General features: G+C 34.7%; 1 protein-coding gene across 2 annotated transcripts in view; it reads left to right on the top strand.

Annotated features, from left to right (window-relative positions):
- Positions 1–25333, top strand: part of SLC39A10 (solute carrier family 39 member 10) — a 133146-nt gene that overhangs the window by 89954 nt on the left and 17859 nt on the right. For both annotated transcript variants that reach the window (XM_028122378.2, XM_028122367.2), the window contains 5 exons: positions 2946–3970; positions 5888–6095; positions 18576–18745; positions 21084–21272; positions 24599–24719. In XM_028122378.2, the coding sequence (XP_027978179.1) occupies positions 2957–3970; positions 5888–6095; positions 18576–18745; positions 21084–21272; positions 24599–24719 (1702 nt within the window). In that variant the 5' untranslated portion in view covers positions 2946–2956. The remainder of the gene's footprint in view (positions 1–2945; positions 3971–5887; positions 6096–18575; positions 18746–21083; positions 21273–24598; positions 24720–25333) is intronic.

Here is a 25333-nt window from a genome sequence, read left to right as displayed (position 1 = left end):
CTCTGTCTAGGGTGTTCTCTTTAGTGTTTGCTATCTTTTGCACAGTCTAATGTTTGCCATCTTTTGCACAGTCTATGAGATTTATTTGTGTTGATATATGAAGCCATAATTTCATTTTCATTCCTATGTCATATTCCATTGTAAGATTATTCTGTTTGTCCATTCGACATTTGATGAACATTTGGCCTTTTTTCCTGTTTTAAGCTATGATGAATGATGATTGTGCTAACTTTCATGTTCGTGTCTTTTGGTGTCACTGTGCATGCATTTCTGTTGAACATATACCCAGGATTAGAATTGCTGTGTGAGTGGATATGCTTATGTTCAGCTTCTGGGAGATCCTGTCAAACATTTTTCCAAAAGATACCAGTGTATGGTCAGTCCCACCAGTAGTGCATTCAAATTTGAGTTAACTCCATATTCTTAACCTCCATCTTTTGTATTTTATTCATTCTGGTGGGTATATAGTAGTACCTAACTGTGATTTTAATTTATATTTCTGTGGTAACTGTTGAGGTTGAGACTCTTCATATGCTTAGTAATTTGGCTATTTTCTTATGAAGTGTCTGTTCAGACTTCCTGTCCATTTCTCCATTGAATTATCTCATAATTTTCATATTGCCTTGTAGAAATTCCTTATGTATTTTTGACTGGTAATATTGTGGTAATCTTTTCTCAGTCTGTGGCTTGCCTTTTTTTTTTTTTTTCAGATTTTATTTTTAAGTAATCTCTGTACCCAACATGGGGCTCGAACCCACAACCCCAATATCAAGAGCCAGCCAGATGCCCCTCTCCCCCATTTTTGTTTTAAAGATCTGTGGCTTGCCCTTTTGTTTTAAAAAAAAATTAGAGAGAGAGTGTACAATCGATCGGTGGGGAGAGGCAGAGAAAGAGGGAGATGGGAACCAGACTCCGCTGAGCCCAGTGCTCAACACGGGGCTCCACCTCACAACCCTGAGATCATGGCCCGAGTTGAAACCAAGAGTTGGACGCTCAACCAGCTGAGCCACCCAGGGGCCCCTTGCCTTTTTAATCTCTTAATGATATCTCCTGATGAACAGAAATTCCTTAATGTTAATTGTAGTATACTTTATCAGTTTCCCTTTATGTTTTTTATGTTCTATTTTGAACGTCTTGAAGCTAGTCTCCCAAATCTTCCAGATCTACATTTTTCAGTGTAGTAGCTCTTAGCCACGTGTGGTTATCGAGCACTTGAAGTGTGGTTAGTCTGAACTAAGATGTCCTGTAAGTGTGAAATACATGCTGGGTTTCAACGAAATAGTATTAAAAAAGAATGTAAAAATCTAATAGTTTTTATATTTTTATATTTGTTACATGTTGAAATGATAATATTTTGCATTTATAGTGAGTTAAATAAAATACAACATGAAAATGACTTTGACCTGTTTATTCTAGAGCATTTTAAAATTAATTGACTCATGTGCATTTCTGTATTCTAGAAGTGTGCTGTCGAATAGAACTTTCTGTGATGATGGACATATTCTGTATTTACATTGTCCGGTATAGTAGCCATGAGCTGAAAGTGTCTGTTGAGCATTTAAAATGTAGCTAAGATGATAGAGAAACTGATTTTTAAATGTGGTTAGTTTAATTTTGAGCAGCCATATATGGGTAGTGGCTACAATATTGAATGGCACAGTTTGGGACACTTTATTGCCTTAACATTTATTGTTTTTTAGGTTTATAATCTGTCTGAATTGATTTTTATATATGGTGTTAGGTAGGGGTCAAGTTTTATTTATTTTTGTCTTCCAAATGGAAATCAAATTGACCAAGCACCAAGGAAAAGAGAATGTTTACTATTTTTAGACTCTGTTTTGTTTCTTTGGTATATTTATTTCTTCTTCCACCAAATACCTCACTGTCTTTAGTAGCTGGTAGAGTAAGTGCTCCTATCTTGTTCTTCATGAATGTCTTGACCATTCTTGGACTTTCCTTTTTCCACATAAATATTAAAAATACTTCATCAATTTTCACAGTTTCTTCTGGGATTTTCATTGATAATACATTGGATCTATATCACATCCAGTCATGAACATGATATAGCCATTCATTTATTTAGGTCTTTTCATTTCTCTCAGTAATATATGATCTTTTATTTATGTAAAGGTTTTGCACTTTTTTTTTTTTTTTGACAGAGACACAGCGAGAGAGGGAACACAAGCAAGGGGAGTGGGAGAGGGAGAAGCAGGCTTCCCACTGAGCAGGGAGCCCGATGTGGGGCTCTATCCCAGGACCCTGAGATCATGACCTGAGCCGAAGGCAGATGCTTAACGACTGAGCCACCCAGGCACCCTGGTCTTGCACATCTTTTGTTAGATTTATTCCTAGCTATTGGTACTGTAAATGATAATGTTTTCTAATTTCACTTTCTAATTGTTGCTAGTATATAGAAATAAAATTGATTTTAGGTTGTTGTCCTTAATATGGCAGTTTTACTAAATTAACTTATAGATTCTTTTGGATTTTCTACATACCCAGTCCTCCCGTTAGTGAATAATGATATTTTTCTTTCTTTCTGATTTTTATACATTTTACCATTCTATTTCATCTTGTCTTACTGCACTGACCAGGACCTCAAGAACAAGGATCAGCAAGCTTTTGTAAAGGACCAGATAAGAAGGAAGCCAACAGTTTCTGTATAAATACATAGTAGATTCTTAAGTGTTACGCTTAAAGGGAGTCAGGATAGTCTATAGATGGAGTCATGAGCAATTTATACTAGTATGAAGGGCTGTACATTATTTTGATAAATTAAAAGGGGCCATTTTTATATGGAATTGAAGGAGGAAAGAATGATTTATAGCACTGAAAGAAATGTAAAACAATTGCCTCATGGATTGGCAATTGCTGGAGAGTTTATGATTATATTGAATGTATCTAAGTATGAACTAATGCTTGCTTCTCTTTTTAAATCCCTTTAGGAAAAATAGAAATGAAGGTACATATGCACACAAAATTTTGCCTCATTTGTTTGCTGACATTTATTTTCCATCACTGCAACCATTGCCATGAAGAACATGACCATGGTTCTGAAGAACATCACAGACATCGTCGTGGAATGACAGAATCGGAGTCAAGCAAATTTTCAGTGCTGGATGCTGAAAATGAAAAAAAATATTATATTGAAAAACTTTTTGACCGTTATGGTGAAAACGGAAGATTATCCTTTTTTGGTCTGGAGAAACTTTTAACAAACTTGGGCCTTGGAGAGATAAAAGTAGTTGAGATTAATCACGAGGATCTTGGCCACGATCATGTTTCTCACTTAGATATTTTGGCAGTTCAAGAGGGAAAGCATTTTCACTCCCATAACCACCAGCATTCCCACAATCATTTAAATTTAGAAAATCAAACTGTGACTAGTGTATCAACAAAAAGAAACCATAAGTGTGATCCAGAGAAAGAGACAATTGAAGTATCTGTCAAATCTGATGATAAACATATGCATGACCATAGTCATCGCTTATGTCATCACCATTGTTTGCATCATCACCTTGATCATAACACCACTCGCCATTTTCCTAATGATTCCATTGCTCACAGTGAGCGTGGGGAGCCTAGCCATGAACCTTCAACAGAGACCAATAAAACACAGGAACAGTCTGAAAGTAAGCTACCGAAAGGAAAGAGGAAGAGAAAAGGGAAGAAAAGTAATGAAAATTCTGAGGTTATTACACCAGGTTTTCCCCCCAGCCATGATCAGGGTGAACAGTATGAGCATAATCGGGTCCATAAACCTGATCGTGTACATAACCCAGGTCATTCTCATGTACGCCTTCCAGAACATAATGGTCATGATCCTGGTCATGGACACCAAGATCTTAATCCTGATAATGAAGGTGAACTTCGACATACTAGAAAGCGAGAAGCACCACACGTTAAAAAAAGTGCAATTTATTCAGCTGCTACTCACAAAGATCATAATGAAGATGACCGTCAACATGAGGTAGGTGTAAAGAGATGGTTGCTCCATAATGCTCAGATAATTGTGGAGCACTTTAGGTAAAAAGAGAAGTAACAGTGGAGAATAATCATATTCAAACTTATTTCCAATAATGTTCCTGAACAAAATTCATTAAAATAAAATCAGATTAAAGTTTTTATCTGGATTTCCACTTGCAGTGTTTGTTCTCAAACTTGGGTTCCTCAAATCTAAATACTTAAAGGTTGTTAGAACATATATTCCTTATTTTACTTTCTTGCTTATGACTTGTTTTGACTTCCCAAGTTGGTTTTCATTTTGTTATTGCTAGTTGGTTCTAGGTATTTGAAAGTTGAAGCCCTTTTTGTTCACCTGTCCTGTTGGAAAATAGGCATTTTCTTTTTCATAATTACTTAATGAATTAACTACAGAATGGTTCCCAGTCATTGATGTAGCTCCAAAGTCAGTTATTTTATGTATGTGGTAGGTTTGTTTTCTCTGTGTCACTTTATTGTAGGGCCTACTTCCTCAAAATTAATCTTTTCTCATGCCTTTGACAGATGTAGGGTGAATGCAAAAAGTTACAATAATAGGAAAGTCCACTAGTAATGGGATGGTTGTGTGTTTTCCTTTAACATTTTCATATTCCTTTGAATACTTTCTTATTTGATTGGTTCCTTCCCAATTTTTTTTAAATTATTTACCTTAAACATACTTATTTTTGTTTCATTAAAAGTATATCAACATCCTTATTTAATTCTGATTCTTATTAAAGTTTGGAAAATTGTTGATCTGTTGTTCACATGTATAAAAAGCAGTACCATCTAAAATGACCTCACCCTTCTGTTTCTGTCTCTATTATTGAAGTATATTTTGCATCTATGGAAATATCTTTGTGTTTCTTCCCTGTGTAAATAATCAGATATTGGTTTTCAGCAGCACAGATTTTAAAATCACTTATATTTTAGAATCTTAGTGTACTTGTAAGGAATTGCTTTTATTTATGTACTACTGTAGATAATATCCTAGAATCTTCTGTTGATTGTAACTGGACGTTGTTATTAATGTTACTCTTTCTGTCAGACTTATGGGGCCTGTATCAGACATGTTGTTTTATATCCTAACAGGTCTGATGCATATTGGGAATTTTCTCAGGATTTCTAGAAATATTCTATGCATTGGATAGAGTAGTACCTCATGTTAAGACCCGAGAAGAAAACTTTTCTTGTTTGAATGTTTTGATTTTGTGTTTTTTGTTTTTTTTTACCATAAATAAAATCATACAGTTGAGGTAGCAAGTCAGTAAATAAGCATGCAACCAAAGTGTATGTGATGTGTGCGGAAAAAAGGCACTACTATCTCCTTCACCTTCATTTTAGATATTTGCTATATGATAGGTCCAAACTTGTTTGCTATTTGTTTTCTGCTTTGTTTTGTTTTGTACTTAAATGTACCAGTGGATGAAGCTTTTATCTTCCAATTTTAGCACTGGGCTAGAGTTTCCCAGTATAATATTTTTCTGGGGTATCTTAGGCAGTGAAAATGTCTATTGTATACTTTAATAAAAAGTTGTTAAAGTACTCTATGCCTATTTAATAATCTTGAATGATTGATGATTGCATGATTTGAATAGGGAAGTGATTTTTCTCTTCACCCTTTATGAATATAGTTGTGAGTGATTTTTATTAATTATTGAGAAAGTCATAATCTTTCATGTGTTGGAGTGGAAAATGGTTAAAAGTCCTTGTAAAGTCTTGGGTATTGAAGTCGAATGTATTTCTATCATAAATTCTTAATGAAAAGCTTTATTTGTAATAGATATCTGTATTATAGGTTATTTTCAAATCATTTAGAATATTTTTTATTATACAGTAATTTCTTTTTCTGCTTAATCTTCTTAAAATACTTGTTTACTTAATTTGTTTTATCAATTTTTTGCAGTGTTTGAACGTCACTCAGTTGTTAAAATACTATGGTCATGGTGCCAATTCTCCAATCTCACCTGATTTATTTACATACCTTTGCCCTGCTTTATTATATCAAATCGACAGCAGGCTTTGTATCGAACATTTTGACAAGCTTTTAGTTGAAGATTTAAATAAGGATAAAAATCAGGTTCCTGAAGATAAGGCAAATATAGGGGCATCAGGTAAGAAAGATTTAAGTTTTTTTTTTCCTCAAAATAGTCTCTGCACTATTTTAAAAATGTAATTGAATTAGAAAGTAATTCCAAATTACTGTCTTCCTTTTGGTGACTTTTAGTATGTTTTAGTCAGGATTAGATATGAGTGTTTAGACAGGATTGGGGGAAGACAAGAGGAACAATACAGTGTACTCGTCTTTTCTGGGATTATGGAGGAAGGTTTTGCTATGGATAGAGAACTGATTAAAAAGGAAATATAGATTTGTGATAAATGCATTCTTCTTGGTGGGCAAATGTAAATAATGGGGCTGCCAATTAAAGTCATTTGGTATTATAATCACTTAACTTTTTAGCAGAGTTGAGTGCCTCTGGTGAAAAGCTAAGATTAAGTTTATAAGGAAGTAAAAAGGGAAGCCACTGTGGTTAAACTCTATGAATGTCAGAAATGCCAATGATTGGCAAATGAATTCATTATGGGCAATTTTATAGAGAGCTTCAACAAAAGTAAAAACAAAACTATTTTCAAAATTCTCTCTAGGCTTTTTTTAAACCATATCAGTTTGGCTAGGTAGCTCCACCTTGATGTTCACCTTGATTCAGGTATCCTCCACTTAATATTTCCAAAACTTCCTGACTTGTTAATTTTAGCCATTCTGACTGGTGTGAGGTGGTATCTCATTGAGGTTTTGATTTGGATTTCCCTGATACCGAGCGATGTTGAGCACTTTTTCATGTGTCTGTTGGCCATTTGGATGTCTTCTTTGGAAAAATGTCTGTTCATGTCTTCTGCCCATTTCTTGATTGGATTATTTGTTCTTTGGGTGTTGAGTTTGATAAGTTCTTTATAGATTTTGGATACTAGCCCTTTATCTGATATGTCATTTGCAAATATCTTCTCCCATTCTGTCAGTTGTCTTTTGGTTTTGTTGACTGTTTCTTTTGCTGTGCAAAAGCTTTTTATCTTGATGAAATCCCAGTAGTTCATTTTTGCCCTTGGGAAGGGTATGTGCTATGGTGAGTGCTGTGAATTGTGCAAGACTGTTGAATAACAGATCTGTACCTCTGCAACAAATAATGCAATATATGTTAAGAAAAAAAAAAGATAGCAGGAGGGGAAGAATGGGGGGGAATCAGAGGGGGAGACGAACCATGAGAGATGATGGACTCTGAAAAACAAACAGGGTTCTAGAGGGGAGGGGGGTGGGGGGATGGGTTAGCCTGGTGATGGGTATTAAAGAGGGCATGTTCTGTGTGGAGCACTGGGTGTTATTCACAAACAATGAATCATGGAACACTACATCAAAAACTAATGATGTATGGTGATTAACATTAACGATAAAAAAAATTTAAAGAAAAAAAAATTTCCAAAACTTCTACTCCACAAAAAGTTTGTACCTCTTACTGAATCTCAAATGCCATAACAATTCCTTTTTTTTAAATAAAATCTAAAAATCTTTGACCTTTTTCTCTTAAGGTTTTGTTTTTCCTTTTTTCCCTTGCATAATCAGTTGTCAAGTCCAATCGAGTCTTCTCTTAAATACCTTCTAACTCTATCCACTCCATCTTAACTTGGTTCTTGATTGAATTGTTGAAATAACTTCGTAACCTTCCCTTTCTAAAATGCAAATGAGATTCTCCAACACAGAGTTTTTTCTTTTTAGTGACAGTTAACATACCTTAATTAACAGGTATTGCAGGCATTCTTCTAAACTCAATGACTTTTACTTCTCACAACAGTTATATAAGGTGGAGAATGTTCTCCTAATAACTTTCCCAAAATCTCAGAGCTAGTCAGTGATAGTGCTAGGACTCCAGCCAAGGGAGTTTAACCATTTTGCTATCCATGTGCTAAGTGTTTCATGTGCTTCCTCCCCCCCCACTAAATTTTAACAGTATTCTATTGAATTATTTTTGTTTTTGTTTAGAGATTTACTTATTTATTTTAGAGAGAGAGTACACAAGCGAGTGGAGGGGCAAAGGGAGAGGGAGAGAGAGAATCCTCAAGCAGGCTCCCCACTGAGTGCAGAGCCAGACTCAGGCCTAGATCCCCTGAGATCATGACCAGAGCCGAAATCAACGCTTAACCAGTTGAGCCACCCAGGCGCCCCACTCTATTGAATTATTATATGAGGGAGCTATTATATGATTCTTATTCTTACAGACATGGAAACTGTGGTATAGATAAATGATAGAGCCCACCAAGCCTAAGGTTTGTCATAAATCCTCTGGGCAGTCAATCACTCTGCTATTATCTTCCAAATTTAGTTAATTTGGATATCACCTTTATAATTTTGCCATGTATCTTTATACTATTTAATATTTTTCATTATATCTCTAGTATTTTTCATTATATCTTTTATATTGTAAGCAGTAGTGTCTCTGAGAATGTGGATTTGTTGTGATGTGCTGGTTATATTTTTTTCTCCTATATTTTAGGAAACTGCATTATGTTACATTGTTCAAATTTTGGAGTGCTTTACTTGGCTGGTCAGGCTTTCTAGGATATGATCCCTGCCTACCTACTTCTCCATCCTTATCTCCCACCATTCCTTTCTTTCCTCTCAGCCCTAACCATAACAAACTCCTGATGATAGACATTCTTTTTTTCCCTCATTTATCTCTGCCTTTCCACATTCTGAACCTTTCTGTTTGAGTGACTACTATGATTTCTCAAAGATTCAGCTCAAGGGTTAGACCCTCTGGGATAATTTACTAACCATCCTAGGTTTAATTAAGTTCTCTTCCTTGACACCCTCTGAATATCTCCATCCCAGTACAGAGCTTGGGGGATTTTCATAATTGGATTTGTTATCTGTTTTTTTGTTGGACTTCAGTTGCTTAAAGGGTCTTTTGAACAAAAAGAAAGCATTCACATATTGATTGAATGAATAAATTACTTAATATTAATCTGTAAGCTTTCAGTTATAACCCAGGAAAGACCCTTGTTGAAAATGAGTCTTTAAAGATCATCTTATGAATGCATTTGACCTTTGAACAACACAGATTTGAGCTTCATGTGTACCACTTGTATGCAGATATTTTTCAATAAATATACTGGAAAGTTTCTTGAAGATTTGCAACAATTTGAAAAAACTCACAGATGAACCATGAAGCCTAGACATACTGAAGAAATTAAGAAAAAGGTATTATTGTAAGAATACAGTATATAACACATATACAAAATATGTGTTGTTTATGTTAACGGTAAGGCTTCCAGTCAAGAGTAGGCTATTAATAATTAAATTTGGGGGGAGTTAAAAGTTGTACTTGAATTTTTGGCTGCACGTGCAGGGGCAGGGATTGGTCCCCTAACCTCACATTGTTCAAGGGTGAATTGTATATCAGGCAGCTTAGCATACTTTGATAATAAGTCTTAGAATGAGATTCATGAACTTCATCATGTGCAAAATCACAGTGAGGGCAGTTCTGGTTGAAATGCTCAAGATGGAGTGGCACTGTTGCATAGTAATGAAAGTAACTAAATAGATATGTGTGAATATGGGCCAAAAATGGGATTCTGAAAAGATAAAAGATTGAAAAGGCAGAATTTAAAATTTTTTCATAGCATAGGAATAAAATAGACATGTTTAAGAATATCACAGTCCAGTATACATAAAAGAGTTTTATTTGGGATAGAGATATTCATTAAAGCTTCAAAGAGTACAGGTGAAAGGAAATGAATGCTCTCAATACATAACAAAGTCAGTCTCAAAGGTACCTACCTACTGGTTAATTTCTTTGCAATAGGAAAATCACTTTAGAAAAGATAAATTAATCATAATAGTCTATATTTATTGGAACCATACCATGTACTCTTCTAAATACTTTTACAAGGATATTTAATTTGTTAAACCCATGAGGTGGACACTTTTATTTACTTCTATTTGCTGAGGAAAGGAGGCTTTGAAAAGTTAAGGAACTTGTCCAAGGTCACACAGATGGCCAATTAGCAGAGCCATGATATGAACTAGAGTATTCTCCATCTAAAGCTTGTAACTGTAACCTGTATGCCCCTCTTCATTCCTGCTAAAAAGGTTCTTAAGTCTGCTTTGCTAGCATAAGTGACTGGGAGATACAGAGAGTTATATATAGTTATATTTGGTAGTGCTTTGACAGGTAATGCAGACATAGGCAACAAAGTGGTAGACGTAAGTGTTGGTGTCAGTAACTATTGCTATAAGTATAGATTAGTAAAACAAAACAAAACCCCCAAGAATAGTCTTGTTAGGAAGTACCTATTCAGTCAGTTAAGATCAGTAAAAACGGAGAAAGTGAGTCCACATAGTAGCTTTGAATTCTGGTCTTTGAACAGATAAAATATGTTCCCTTGCTGGCTTCATGGTCAATGATCTTTGTAGATGAGTAAACATCTTAAGAGCCACAGTCTCTAAGGTGCTTATAAATTCTCACTGAGGCAGTAGAAAAGGGGAAGTTAGGTCTGAGATTATTTGCCTTAAATTAAAAATAAAACACATTTGTTCTTTACATGGAAAAACTGACTGACAGGATTGTCGCATCTACAGTTAAAACTAGTAGCCTATTTTTAATTTTAAGGCTTCTTAGAAATTCTAGTTGTTTTTACATCAACTGTGGATTATGACAAAGTTTTCTGTTTTAATATTGACATAATCTATGTGTTTTAACAGAGCTGTTGACAGATGCTTGACAGTCAATATTGAAAATTAGTTTATTCAATCTGAAAAGCCTTAAGAGGAAATTATACTTATTTTGGAAACAAATATATAACTAATAGTGAATATTGATTAGTTGTTTGCAGGTGTTTATTAGCACTGTCAGAAATGAAGCTTGAATTAACTATGTCTTGATAGATGTTAAAATTGTTAGAGAATGCCCTGCTAGTAATTATTTTTAATGACTGCTGCACCATTAAGAAAGGTTAACTTGTTCCATATAAATCTGCTATAGTGACACAGCCACTATCTCGTTACTGTTCAAAGACTGCTATAAACCAAGTATGCCATATACTGTGTATGGTAGAAATCGTTTGTTTCACAAGATTGGCTCATTTAGTCATAGAGTTGACCCTAGCTTAATTACCAAGGGGTGGGTGTGGTTGTGAATAGGCCTCTAAGCATTTTCTGCCAATTAAAATGCTGAAACAGTGTAGAAAACTGCCATCTTGCACATGCTTTGAACCGAGTTAATTAGAAAGTTTCCACAGATGAGCGCTTCTTTTTAAAAGAAAGCATTTTCTCTCTAGATAATGAGAAAGGGAGTTGGTGAATAACAAGCTTGAAGACCTTTAACGTTTTAAGTGACCTAATTTGCAGAAAATAAGTGAAACTTGTTTCAGACATTTAATGTTTTTTATTGTATATGGTATCTTGGGTATAAATAAAGGAAACATTTGTTAGTTGTATTTAATAGTTTGCATATTTTTTTGCGCAAATTTTAGAAAAGATGCCTTTTATTGTTTCTTGTTTTGGGATTTTTTTTTTGGTTTGCTTTATACTAAACAAGTTGTAATTTAAAAGCACAATAATTTGGTTAGAAATTAGAAAAATTTTATTACCTGAATTGCTTGTTTTCTACAACTAGGGAATTATGGTAGAGTTTATGTAAGTGTAAATATAAGTGTTATTAATTCTATAAATAAGTGTTTTTATTTTTTTAAAGATTTTATTTATGGGGCGCCCAGGTGGCTCAGTCGGTTAAGTGTCTGCCTTTGGCTCAGGTCGTGATCCCAGGGTCCTGGGATTGAGCCCCACGTCGGGCTCCCTGCTCAGCAGAGAGCCTGCTTCTCCCTCTCCCCCTCCCTCTCCCTCTGCCTGCCGCTCTGCCTACTTGTGCTGTCTGTCAAATAAATAAATAAAATCTTTAAAAAAATATATAAAGATTTTATTTATTTATTTGGAATAGAGCACGAGCCAGGGGACAGAGGGAGAGGGAGAAGCAGGCTCCCCACTGAGCAGGGAGCTGGATGCAGGACTCGATCCCAGGACCCTGAAATCACAACCTGAGCCAAAGGCAGACACTTAACTGACTGAGGCACCCAGGCACCACTAAAAATATGTGTTTAAATAACATGGGAAAATATTTCAAGTACAATAAAATCAAAGCAATGTTTCTTCTCATAGGTCAAAAGGATTGTAATTGTCCTTGAAGAAGATTTACAAATTGTGAGGAGAATGACTCGTACTTAAAATTTCAGTGCTGGAAAGCTAAAATTACTTTTAAAAAATTAACGGTAAATCAGTATAAGAAAACATGTATTTATAATAACATACACTTGTGAGAGATAGTAGGGCTGTTTTGCTAATGAAGTTGTTGTGATGGGAAACCTATAGAAATACCTGGAAATCTATAGAAAATACCTGGAAATTTTCTAATTTTTCTGAAATGGAAAATACAGCTTTTTATCCCTTATTTCTTAGCATTGGCAAAAATAAGTGATAATTTATGTTAGATGGGACATAAATACTTTAATCTTACTCTCATATATTTTCAGTTGACACTGAAATAAATACAAGTATATTCTGATGATTTTATGTAGTTTTCTTATAGATCCTCCTTTCTGTGAAGCCACTTCTAAGAGTTAAATACATAAGTGATAAATAAATCACTTGGCTGAGAATTCTCTGAAAATACTATAATTTAATGGAGAAAATAGTGGATTAAGAGAGGACTTTGGGTTCAGTTTTTATTTTGCCATTTTAGTTTATCTAGCTATTTTTTTATGGTAAAATATAAATTACCTAAGTTTTGCCATTTTAACCCATGAAATGTACAAATCAGTGGCACTTACTACATTAACAATCTTGTGCAACCATCAAACTATTTTTTTTTAAAGATTTTGTTTTTAGGTAATCTCTGCACCCATTACGGGGCTTTAACAACTCCAAGATCAAGACTTTCATGCTCCACTGACTGAGCCAGCCAGGCATCCCCAAACTATCTACTACGAAAATTTTTTATCACCCCAAACAGAAACTGTGTAACCATTAAGCAACACATCTTCATTTCCTTTTCCTCCTAGCCCTTGGTAACTTCTCATCTTTTTTTTTTTTCTAAATTTGACTATTCTATTCTAGATAGTTCTTGTAAGTGGAATCATATCCTATTTGTCTTTTTGTGTCTGGTTTATTTCACTCAGCATAGTTTTCAAGGCTCATCCATATTGTAGCATCTATTAGAACTCTATTCCTTTTTATGGCTGAATAATACTCCACTGCATGCATATACCACAGTTTGTTAATCCATTCATCCATTGATGGACACTTGGTTGTTTCCACATTTTGGCTATTTTGAATAAGGCTGTAATGAACACAGGCATACAAGTATCTGAGTCTCTGCTTTCAATTCTTTTGGGGTATATACCTAGGAGTGGAATTCCTGTCATAAAGTGATTCCTTTTAGCTTTATGAGGAATTACCAAACCATTTCTACAGTGGCTGCATCATTTTACTTTTCCATCAGCAGTGTACTAGGGTTTCAGATTCTCTGCATCTTTGCCAACGTGTGTGTGTGTGTGTGTGTGTGTGTGTATTTACTAGCCATTCTAGTAGGTGTGAATTTGTATTATTTAACATTTAACATTTCTCTGCCTCAGTATGCAAATCTGTAAAGTAGAAGGATATTGATCTACATTAGAATTTTCCAAATCGTGTTTTGTAGGATCCTGGTTCATTGAGATGTACTAATAGGTTCCTTGATCAAGTGAGTTAGAAATATGCCGCATACTCTGTTCCCCTTTCAGAGATTCACAGTGCTTATTAAGCTGTTAAAGGCTCTCAGGGAACTTGTTTAGCCAAGAATTACCAAGTCTTTCTGATCATTAAATTCTCCTCTCACTCCTCTTGGTATACCACCAGAGAATTAGATGAGCACAGTTTGAGGAATGCCAGTGTATATTAAAGTCCTTTAGATCTATAAAGTATGACACTGCCAGTTTAAGTAGCTCCTGGTCAGCAAGGAATTGAAAAGATTATCTTTTTAAAGGGGCAGAATAATTGGCATCTTTGAAATTGTTTTTTATAATTTCCAACTCTGTCAATCAAGGCAAGGCATATATGGAGGAATAATTAAACTATATTATAATAGCCCCACTTGTGCCCTGTTTTATGTACAAAATATGTTACTGGAAGTTCCTATACTTTATTTTTTTAAATCAATTAAAAGATCTTTTGAAGGTAGCAAGCATTCTCAAAAATGAGAAAACTCTGATTTTAAAAAAGTTATATAAGGTGTCATAGTTATAGAAATTATTTAATTTTAATCTAAGAGCATAGTCTTTTTCTGGTTCTTGGCTTTTATTGTTGGTCAGTAACCAATTTATTTTTTTTATTTTTTTATTTTTTAAGATTTTATTTATTTACTTGAGAGAGAGAGAATGAGAGATAGCACGAGAGGGAAGAGGGTCAGAGGGAGAAGCAGACTCCCTGCTGAGCAGGGAGCCCGATGTGGGACTCGATCCTGGGACTCCAAGATCATGACCTGAGCCGAAGGCAGTCACTTAACCAACTGAGCCACCCAGGTGCCCCAGTAACCAATTTATTGACAACCATTTGACTCTGTGACCAGAAAACCAAAAGCATTTGTATTAATTATTTTTTTTAAAGTGTGTGTTTATATGCATGCATGTATGTATATGTATCAACTCCTTTTGGAGGGGCCGCGGTCCAAGCTCAATATAATACCATTTTACTGAATGACTCCCAAGTGGCATCATTCACATTTTATTCTAAGTAAATGGCATTCCTGCAAAGATACATTGAGGATGGCACCCTGGGGGGCAGTTCTCTGATGGTGGGTAGATTTATGTAAGGCTTTCTCCTTTGTGGGATTATGTTTTCTTGTATTTTCTGAATTTCAGGTGTCAAATATCACAAATGCCAAAGATTTTCTAATCACAAAACGGGCTTCTCTCTTTCAAGCATTTCACAGATTTACTTTCCCAAGTGAATGAGAAAGAGATAATTTCAGAGCTGATACATAAGAAATTTTACCTGGGAGTGTGTAATATGTGACATGTACTCATTTGTGCACACATGAACTCATACACCCTTTTGCACTCAGACCCTCCCTCAACTATTTATGTAAGCACTTGGTAATTTAATGTGTTAGTCTGTCAGTGATTGGTCTTAAGTTACAATATATTTAGCTCACCTGTCATATTGGCAAATCAATGTTTCACGAATTCAGTTTTCGTTGATTTGTCTTTTGGCAACTTGGTTTTAGCTAATTAACCAAAAGCCATTTGAGACTCTTAAGTCATCTCAGAATAGTGCAAAATGTTTATGGTTTCATATGGTTTCTTGGACTTTTCATTACATTCAGAACACCTTTAGCCCAAAGTTAATATGAAAATTTTAGAAATGAAATATTTGCTTAGAATAATGTTCATTTTCAGATATAATTTTTGTAATTAGGAAATAGAATCATATTTTCTCTCAACTCTTAATGATTAGATTTTTAGAAGTATGCTTATAAGAATATATGTTGGTTTAATAGGGTCTTACTCTAATCTCAAATTTTAAAATAATGCTTCTAATGCTAATTTATTAAATTATTTTGTGTAAATTAATCTTAAATATCTACTGTATGAAATTAATGGTATTCTCTTTATAATAAGATTTAGAAATTTAATTTCTATTGTGGATATCCTAAAAGGCAAATCCAGAAAGGAATGAATATATATTTCCCAGTGTAGAATATAACCCTAGAAAAAAGAAAAGATCAAGTTAAATAAGATTTACCCAACTAGATTTTGGTAAATGTGGATTCTAATTTAGTATCTTAATCTGGTTATATGAATTGTCTTGGACGTGGGGACATAGGGATAAAATAAGAAATACTTCTATTGGATAATTTTGGTGACTAATTCCAGTGCATTTTTGAACAAAATAATTCTGACTAATAAAAATTTCTAATAATTATGAAAAGTCACAAAATTTGTTTATATAGTGTGTTTTGGGTTTCATCTGTAGTTTTGGCAATCCCCATCCACATATATTAGTGAGTATGTACAGAATATCTTGGAATATGAATTACTGGGTTTTCTAAGTAGTTCTTAATGCTGTTTTTCTTTAAGTTCTTAATTGAAATTGCATTTAGATTGATTGTTTTGAGAAAAAGTGCTTCTAAATTGAATTATTGCCAAAGTAAGGAAAACTATATTTCGGAAGGGAGAGTTGTATATTAACATATGAGACATTTTACCTTTAGGTTAATGTATTTATTACCAGCCTCAATTTGTCCCATTTAGTTATTACAAGTATCTTTTGTCCACTTTTTTCCCCATTACTGTGATTGGAGCTACAGAGCTGTGGTAGTTTTGACAAACCTTTGTTGGTTTAGTTGACCCATAACTTTATTCGCTCCCTGAATTTTTGTATACCAATGGCCACTTTACTCCAACCTATTTCCTCAGGCTCTCCCACTGATTTTTATTGTTCCTGCCTGTGCTTGGGGGACAAGGAGATAAACTAACTTGGTCATCATTATTAAGTCAACTTTTAAACCTTATTTGACTTTCTATTTTTCTTTTTAGAATAGGGTTTTTGACCTTAGTTCCATTTTGCCTGATAACCCCAACCATAGTTGGGGGAATCCGCATCTTACCCTTGGTTTCACTAACAAGGATGTTGACTTCATAACGAATCTTTTTCCTTTCCCTCTTCCTTCCTTCCTCCCAAATCTTTGCAAGTATTAAAGCCACTGAATCCAAATTCTGGTTGTGTGTTTCCATCTTCTTTTGGCCTTTTAGATTACCCATTTTTGTATTAGAAATTATATGTTAGATTTAGAATAAACCATAGAGCTTACATTAGTAGTAGATGACCTGTTTTAATCCTGCGAGCTAATTTAGCTTAGAATTAGTTAATAGTGTTAATGTTATTGGATACTGTGACTAAAATGTCCAACGAATAAACACAATTGTATTGATAAAGCTCAGCAGTTAGTGGATCAATTAAAGTTTCATTTCCTTACCTATCTTTACTTCTCTTTGTCTTTGACAATTTTTTTACCTAGTTGAAATGCATTTTACTTTGTTCTCTTACTGTAACACTTAACATAAAATCTCAGCAGATTTATAGTCCTGTTGGGTTTGATGAGAAAAACATTTTAGATTAAAAACTTTACAAAATTATCATTCTTTAGTAAACTTTTCTATAGGTAAAAATTAAGCAGAATTTTTAAACTTAAAACATTTCTATTTCATTTAACCCATTAATAGAAAGTAATTTTTTTTTTTTTTGAGAGAGACAGCGTGTGTCTGTGCGTGTGAGCAGGGGGCGAGGGGGAGGGCAGAGGGAGAGAGAGAGAATCTTAAGCAGGCTCCACACCCAGCATAGGGCCCCACACGGAGTTGATCTCAGCACCCTGAGATCATGACCTGAGCCAAAATCAAGAGTCTGAACTTAACCTACTGAGACATCCAGGCACCCCTAAAGTAATCTCACTTTAGTGAAAATGCCCCAGGCCCTGAACCACTGACATTATTTCTGGTGTCTAATCTGCTTATAGAGAGCTTAAAAAAATGTGCATAGAATTCCCCCTTTTCCATCACACTTGTGTTTTTCACAAGTCATATTGTGAAAACATTTCTCTTGTGTTCTGATTCAGTTAAAATTACATAGCGAAGGGGCGCCTGGGTGGCTCAGTCGGTTGAGCATCTGCCTTCAGCTCAGGTCATGTCCCAGCATCCTGGGATTGAGCCCCGCATCGGGCTCCCTGCTCCACGGGAAGCCAGCTTCTCCCTCTCCCACTCCCCCTGCTTGTGTTCCCTCTCTCGCTGTGTCTCTCCCTGTCAAATAAATAAATAAAATCTTTTAAAAAAAATTATATAGTGAAATTTTTAAAAAGTAGAAAATGATACAGAAACCCAAATTGGAGGAAAGGGAGTTTGGAGCTGGTTATGGAGTAAAGATGATATCAAGGGGATTGGACTGAATTATCCTTTGTGAAAATAAGAAATGAAATACAAAAAAGCTAACTAATAAGCCTTTTTTGTATCTGTTTTGAATATCTTTCCATTTTGGACTGATATGTTAAGCTTCTTAAACTTCCTATTAGATTTACAAAGATAACACTAGATACTTGGCTTCTTCTAATGATCACAGCAGAGTTTTATAATTATATTCTCTAAATAAATAGTTTTCTTGCTCTGGCTTTACCTTTATACCTTGGTAAAATTTATTTATGGTCTAGATATTAAGAGTGAATCACAGCCTGAAGTCATTTTAATTCCCTTTTTCTAATAAGGTGGGCTACTGAAAGTACTATTTATAACTATATAACAAAGGTCTGAATTTCTTAATTCTTTTAAGTATTGAGGTTGGTTATGTGGTTATTTGTCTTGTTTTTAAATACAGCAGTGCCAAAATTAAAACTTCTTAAAAAGCATAATCCAGGGTAAGATAAGATAATCTATCTTCCATGACTCATTTATCTTATGTTGATTGTTCTTTAGAGCTGTTTGGTTTATATTGTCATATTAATGTTGACTTAATTTTTTTCCTACAGCATGGATTTGTGGTATCATTTCTATCACTGTCATTAGCCTGCTTTCCTTGCTAGGCGTGATCTTGGTTCCCATCATTAACCAAGGATGCTTCAAATTTCTTCTTACATTCCTTGTTGCACTAGCTGTAGGAACAATGAGTGGAGATGCCCTTCTTCATCTACTGCCCCATGTAAGAAACTTTTTAATCTTTAAAAAAAAAAAAAAATTTAAGCTTAAAGCGTCCTTCATTAGCAAGCTTGGTAGCATGCTAATCTAGTATTTGTTTTATTTGCTTGTAGGATGAAGTATTTTACCCATTTGCATAGTTTTAATAGCCATATATTTTTTTAAGATTTTATTTATTTGACAGAGAGAGACACAGCGAGAGAGGGAACACAAGCAGGGGGAGTGGGAGAGGGAGAAGCAGGCTTCCCGCCGAGCAGTGAGCCCGATGCGGGGCTTGATCCCAGGACCCCGGGATCATGACCTGAGCCGAAGGCAGACGCTTGACGACTGAGCCACCCAGGCACCCCAGTAGCAATATTTTTGAGATAAATTGAATCATTAGGTTTTAAAATAGCAACAAAAATTGATAACATCAGTTTTACTTTTTCCCCTCACAGTGTATACATACCAAATCACTATGATGTACACTTTAAATATCTTAGTTTTGTAAGTCAGTTTAACCTCAGTAGAGCTGAAATTTAAAAATAAAAAAGCTCTATTAGCAGTTCTGAAAATGAATACTTAAAAAGATATACCATTCATTGACTTTTATCTGTAAGAAAGCCTTTAGAAGAAATACCTAAGAGGTCTCATAATGCCACAGGCATCTTTATTTGTTCAGGAATAGGCTGACATGCTCACTTAACAATTTTAGGCATTTAGCTCTTTACACTTGGGGCTGTTTATCTTTTCGCCTGGCATACCACTTGTTTTCTTCTATTCCAGGACCCTTTTTGTTTTTTTTTTTTTAAGATTTATTTAGTTGAGAGAGACTGGCAGAGTATGCGAATGTGCATTTGAGTGAGGGGAGGGGCAAAGAGAGAGAATCATCAAGCAGACTCCCCACCAGGGAGCACCCTGAGATCATGACCTGACCAGAAACCAAGAGTTGGAAACTCTGCCGACTGACCCAGGTGCCCCATATTCCAGGAGACACTTCTAATGATATGATCTTATGCCCACACTCCTAGTTACCTTGCTTATCATCCTCCCAGTATTTTATCCAGTATTACTGCTTTTAGTTCAAATTATGAAAATACTGGGGCTTTTTCTTTTCCAAATGTCAAATTACAGGTTTGAATTTTTTTTTATTCTTAACCACCTCCTTTTGGAATATTTGGGAGACAGAATTTTTTTTTTTTTTTTTTTTTTTAAGTAATCTCTGCACTCAGTGTGGGGGTGGGACTTACAGTCCAGAGATCAAGAGTTGGATGCTCTACCACCTGTGCCAGCCAGGCGCCCCCAGAATTGTGTTTGTGTGTTTTGTATAATCCTTCTCCCCTTCTTCACTTTTGGTTGAGAATTCCAGATTTGATATCTGGAATAATATATAGCACTGCCTTAAAAAATTGATTAATGAATCTTAAAATTGTGAATATGAATTTTTTTGGTAAGTTGATTGTTATTATTTTCCCCTTTATTCCCACCCCTTGTTTACCCTTTTTACCAGTCCTCAAGAAAAGCAATAGTTTTAAAATTGGGCCAAATAAGGACAATTGAAGCGAGAATAGTCTTTAAGTGTTATTTAACTTATTTTTTTCTAAGAAGTATTAATTACTTAAAGCTGTACCCTTTTTGAATGGTCTTGCCTTCTTTGTGAAGTTTAGAAACCTTCTCTTGGCCACTAGCAAATGGGGAAGGAATACAAATGTTATAAGGAAGGAAAATACTTTTGTTCTCTAACTTTTAAGGTCACTATAGTGAAACTTACTCATTTCACAATTAAAATGTAACTTTGTTTCTATACATTTATTTTTGCTAGAGCTTTAAAATGTAGAGAATTAAACACGTGTTTAAGTATTTTTGCTGTTGTTCCACAGTATAAGCACAGGTAGTGTCTCATCACTTCTTTAAAATAATTTATAAGAGAAAAGCATAAAAATATAATCAATTTAAGAAAAAGTCAGATTACAGAGCGTCACAGGTTGTGACCTGCTGGTGAATTAGTTTATTTTTACTAAACGTTAGGCGTCTGGGTCTTGTTTCCTTCCGTTTACAAAGGACCCCTTGCTCCTTAATATCTTACTACTGCTCCATTCTCTTACCATAGGATGTGTCCTAACCCCTGTAGGCATTTGAGTTTGTGGTCATTGTTTGAGTTACAATGAAATGTAATGCTTCCTAGACCACTGAGAACATCAGAATTAAATAGAAGGCTACTTATATTTAAGTGAAATAATATTTAGAGAACCACTTTAAATATTGAAAGGTATTTTTTGTGTGTCTTCTAGGAGATTATAATCTCAAAATTTTAAAAAGCATTTTTAATTACTTAATTCAGAAGTTTTTGTTATTCTTAATAGTCTCAGGGTGGACATGATCACAGTCATCAACATGCACATGGGCATGGACATTCTCATGGACATGAATCTAAGAAGTTTTTGGAAGAATATGATGCTGTATTGAAAGGACTTGTTGCTCTAGGAGGCATTTACTTGTTATTTATCATTGAACACTGCATTAGAATGTTTAAGCACTACAAACAGCAAAGAGTAAGTATTTTTTAATGACTTCTCCCATTTTCTGAGATATAAAACTTAACAAAAAAAAACTCGTTTTCTGGCCACATGCTTAATTGTGATATTGGTACATATTAAAGGAAACATTGACTTTGATCTTTGTCATTCTTTGTCATTCTTTGTCATTACATTTGTCATTTATAATCAAGATATAGCATTCTTAGTTTTAGTTACTTTGTTGGATTTTTTTTCTAGTTGACTTAAATGGGATAGAAAAAGCTACTGGCCAATTTCTGCTTATTTCAAAAAACCAAAAATATATACATAGAAACAAGTCTCACTGGTCTACTTAGGTCATATTTGCAAGTATAAGTGGCTTTCATTGTCCTGTTTTTCAAAGAAAATGTTTCACACAACACATTTTTTTTAATCAGAAATGCTAATGGTAGAAGCACTAGAGGTGAGAAGGATTTAGATTCGGGGAGCTTTGTAGGAAGGAAATATAATGAAATGAAAGAAATGGTGATGAACCTCTTGGGAGATGATGTTTAGACCATTGATGAAATACCCTGCTTGTCATGAGCTGTGTTTCATGGCACATTTGTGAGAATAAGATAAGTATCTAAAATAATTTTTCCCCTAAGTAATTTCAGGGCTACTACACTGACCTGATTTACACCCTTCCCTTTTCACAGTGGTTTACGTCTGTTTCTAAAGTTCTGTCTTGAGAACATCTCACTAACATGTTTGTGATACTAGTGATTATCTTCAGTATACTCTGCTTAAGAGGAACAGTATATTATGTCTAGAGAACATTTTTAAATAGCTTATACAAAAAAGAGAACATTCTTAACTTTTTGCTGGTTCACTACAAATATTCAAAAAAACGAAAGAAGAAAATTTCTTTCAAAAACAAAGGATAGTCATGATCATAATATATATATGGTCCACTCTTACACTACAACCTTTATGTTATTTTTATGTATATATTTTGCTTGTGTATATATGTGTTGTTTTCTTTGAGATAAAATATGGTTTATTTTTTTTACATTTTTTTATTATTTTATGTTAATCACCATACATTACATCATTAGTTTTTGATGTAGTGTTCCATGATTCATTGTTTGCATATAACACCCAGTGCTCCATTCAGTACGTGCCCTCTTTAATACCCATCACCAGGCTAACCCATCCCCCCACCCCCTCCCGTCTAGAACCCTCAGTTTGTTTCTGAGTCCATAGTCTCTCATGGTTTGTCTCCCCCTCCGATTTCCCCCCAGAACAGAGCTCTAAACTGAGATTCAGGGGGAGTGATTCTAAATCTTGCCTAGGCACAAACTAGCTGTGAAACTATGACTCATCTGTCATGATTTCCAGTTGCTATCTAAATCTATGGGAAATAAACGTACTTTTTATCTGTATTTTCGTATCATACTCTAAATAGTATATTTAATTTTAATTGCCATGTTTTAGTCTGGACATCATTCAGAATAAAGTTTTGTTTTTTATAATTTAATCTTGATCTCATTTTTAATTTAAATTTACTGACAAAATTAAACAGGTTTATTTTTGTAAACTATTAATACAGGAGAATAGAGTCCCCTGTAGAATATGGCAGTTCTTTTGTAAATTCGAAATTGTGGGAAGTAAATAACTGTGAAAGGAGCCCCTAAATCTACTAGTAAGGAATTCTTTAAGTATATCAAAGGAATCTGGGCAGGTAAATCAGGGTGTCTTTTTTATGATAAATAGCACGAGTAACCAGAGATGAAAAAGTATATGGCATTTTTTGAAGAAAGAGAATTAGTGATATTTGAATAGAACAGATATTGGACCCTCTGTGTAGAAGAATCATTTATTGGAAGGAAGCTTTCAGAGCATAAATTAATACATTAGATGCTGACTGGTTTCAGCAAGTGGAGGCTCTGAGGGTAATGATTTGGCAAGTTTTTAGGAAAGTAGACAATCAGAACCAAAGCAGTTGAACAGAATTCCAGCTGGTGTTTGCATTTTCTTAACACTTCTGTACTAGTGTTGGCTTGCCCTTCCCCCGCCTCCCCCGCCCCACCCCGCTTTTTCCCTTCTTTAACTCATGACTGCCGTTTCTTTTCTTCTCTTTGGTTGTCTCCATATTGCTTTCTCTTGAACATTTGGTGTTTCCCCAGTTTCTGTTACTGCTGTGAAGCAGAACAACCCACAGCATAATGGCTTATAACAATAATTTAGTATTTCTCTTGATTCTGTGAGGAAATTAGGCAGGACTCAGCTGGGGAGTTGTTTTGCTTCACTTGGCATCAGCTGGGGTCACTCACTTTACTACATTCAAACGCAGCTGCCTGGCTTGGCCCGGACAAAATGGGTGGAAGGCACACAGGTAGTCTCCATCTCAGTCTAGTGCTCCTCCACATGGCCTCTCTTGAGGGTCTGTACTGAGTTTCTCCATAGCAGAGTGGCTAGCTTCCTGAGCAAAAGCAGAAGGTGCCAGGCTTCTTGCAGATGGTCCCAGAATCAGCCCATCATCACTTTCTTGCATTCTGTTGATCAAAAGGGCAAACCTTATTTGCTCTCTTAAATTTACATAGATTGGAAATAGAAATTTAAGTTGGAAGAGTTGTCAGTGGTAGTTACATAGTTACACTGATAAAGAAGCAAGCAGACTATTGAAAGATAGGAAAATTCAAACCTAAAAATGAAATAAAATAATTAGGATTTATTAATAATTGAGGATAGATTAGATGAGAAAGAAAACTTATCTTTATTGCAAAGCTGTGAAGAGTCAGTTACTGATAGGTCATTTTCATACATCACCTCATTTAATCCTAAGAATCTGTCATTTTTATTTTACAGATCAGTATTCTTATGCCCATGTCTCACAGAAGTAAACTACAAATTTTGGGACTTTAATGCAAGTGTGACTCTGGCCATTATGTCACATGTAGGGAAGTGTAAGATTGCATTCAACACAGTGAAATTCAAAGGAATAAACTTTAGTTTTTTGGAACTTCCTATTCCCATACACTATTAAATAAGGCAGATATTAAATATATTTCACATTTCACTCAGTTGCATATAATATAGTACTGTGTACCCCATTCTGTACTTTGAAGTAGATGAATTGCACCTTTTAGTTGAGTAATTGCAAAAAAGAAAACACGACATATAAATTTAGTTGGATATTTTACCTAGTTAGACCCCTTGATTAATTTCTAAAAACTTTTTCTTACTTTTTACCTAAATAATTTATGAATAAAGTTCATGAATAAACATGAATAATACCAGTTATCCCCATAGGTGTTAACAAGTGAATATTGTTGCTAATTGTGGCTGCAGATTTGATATTAATACCAGATTCTTTTCAGGGAAAACAGAAATGGTTTATGAAGCAGAGCACAGAAGAATCAACTATTGGAAGGAAGCTTTCAGATCATAAGTTAAATAATACACCAGATGCTGACTGGCTTCAGCTCAAGCCTCTTGCCGGTAGACAACAGTTCTGACTAAAGAGAAGCTTTTTAAATATAAAAATTGAAATATTGCTTCTAAACTGTGCCTGTGTTTGAAATATCTTGTTTTTGTGGCTTTCCTAATATTAGTTTCTAACTTGTGTTTTCTTAAATGTGAGTGTATCTTGTGATTTTGTTAGTGTTTTATTTATTTTAGCCTATTTATATTGAAATGTGGGACTGATTATATCACAGGGCAAGGAACTTATTGCACTTTTACTTTACAGGAGAAAAAAATGAAACAAAAAGGCTTTGTAAGCAGTGTACTCATGTTATTTTTAGATCTTGGCAATACAAATTCTCTGTGCCCTCCACATGTGATTGGTTTCAAATGGAAGAGGGAGAGTGGTCTCCATACAAAAAATCTCTGCTCATCCATTCATTTTTTCTGTTGCCTGATAGGTGTGATGAGATAGCTTACAATTTTCAAGGAAACATAAAAAAATTTTTTTAATCTAATTTTACCTTTTTTTGAACTTGTGTTTCCCTTCAGTATACGAATGATTTTCTGCAGAAAGGGGGCAGATGAGACTCTTAACTGTACTCTGCTCCAGAGTACAATTTGAGAAGTAGTAGGCTCTTTGTCACATA

This window comes from Eumetopias jubatus, unplaced genomic scaffold (genome assembly GCF_037043125.1).
Source record: "Eumetopias jubatus isolate StellerSeaLion01/CBP00866 unplaced genomic scaffold, mEumJub1_p1.0 scaffold_3, whole genome shotgun sequence".
NCBI classification, from domain to species: Eukaryota; Metazoa; Chordata; class Mammalia; order Carnivora; family Otariidae; genus Eumetopias; species Eumetopias jubatus.
Note: the sequence above shows the minus strand (reverse complement) of the source record. Positions and strands in the feature narration are given on the sequence as shown.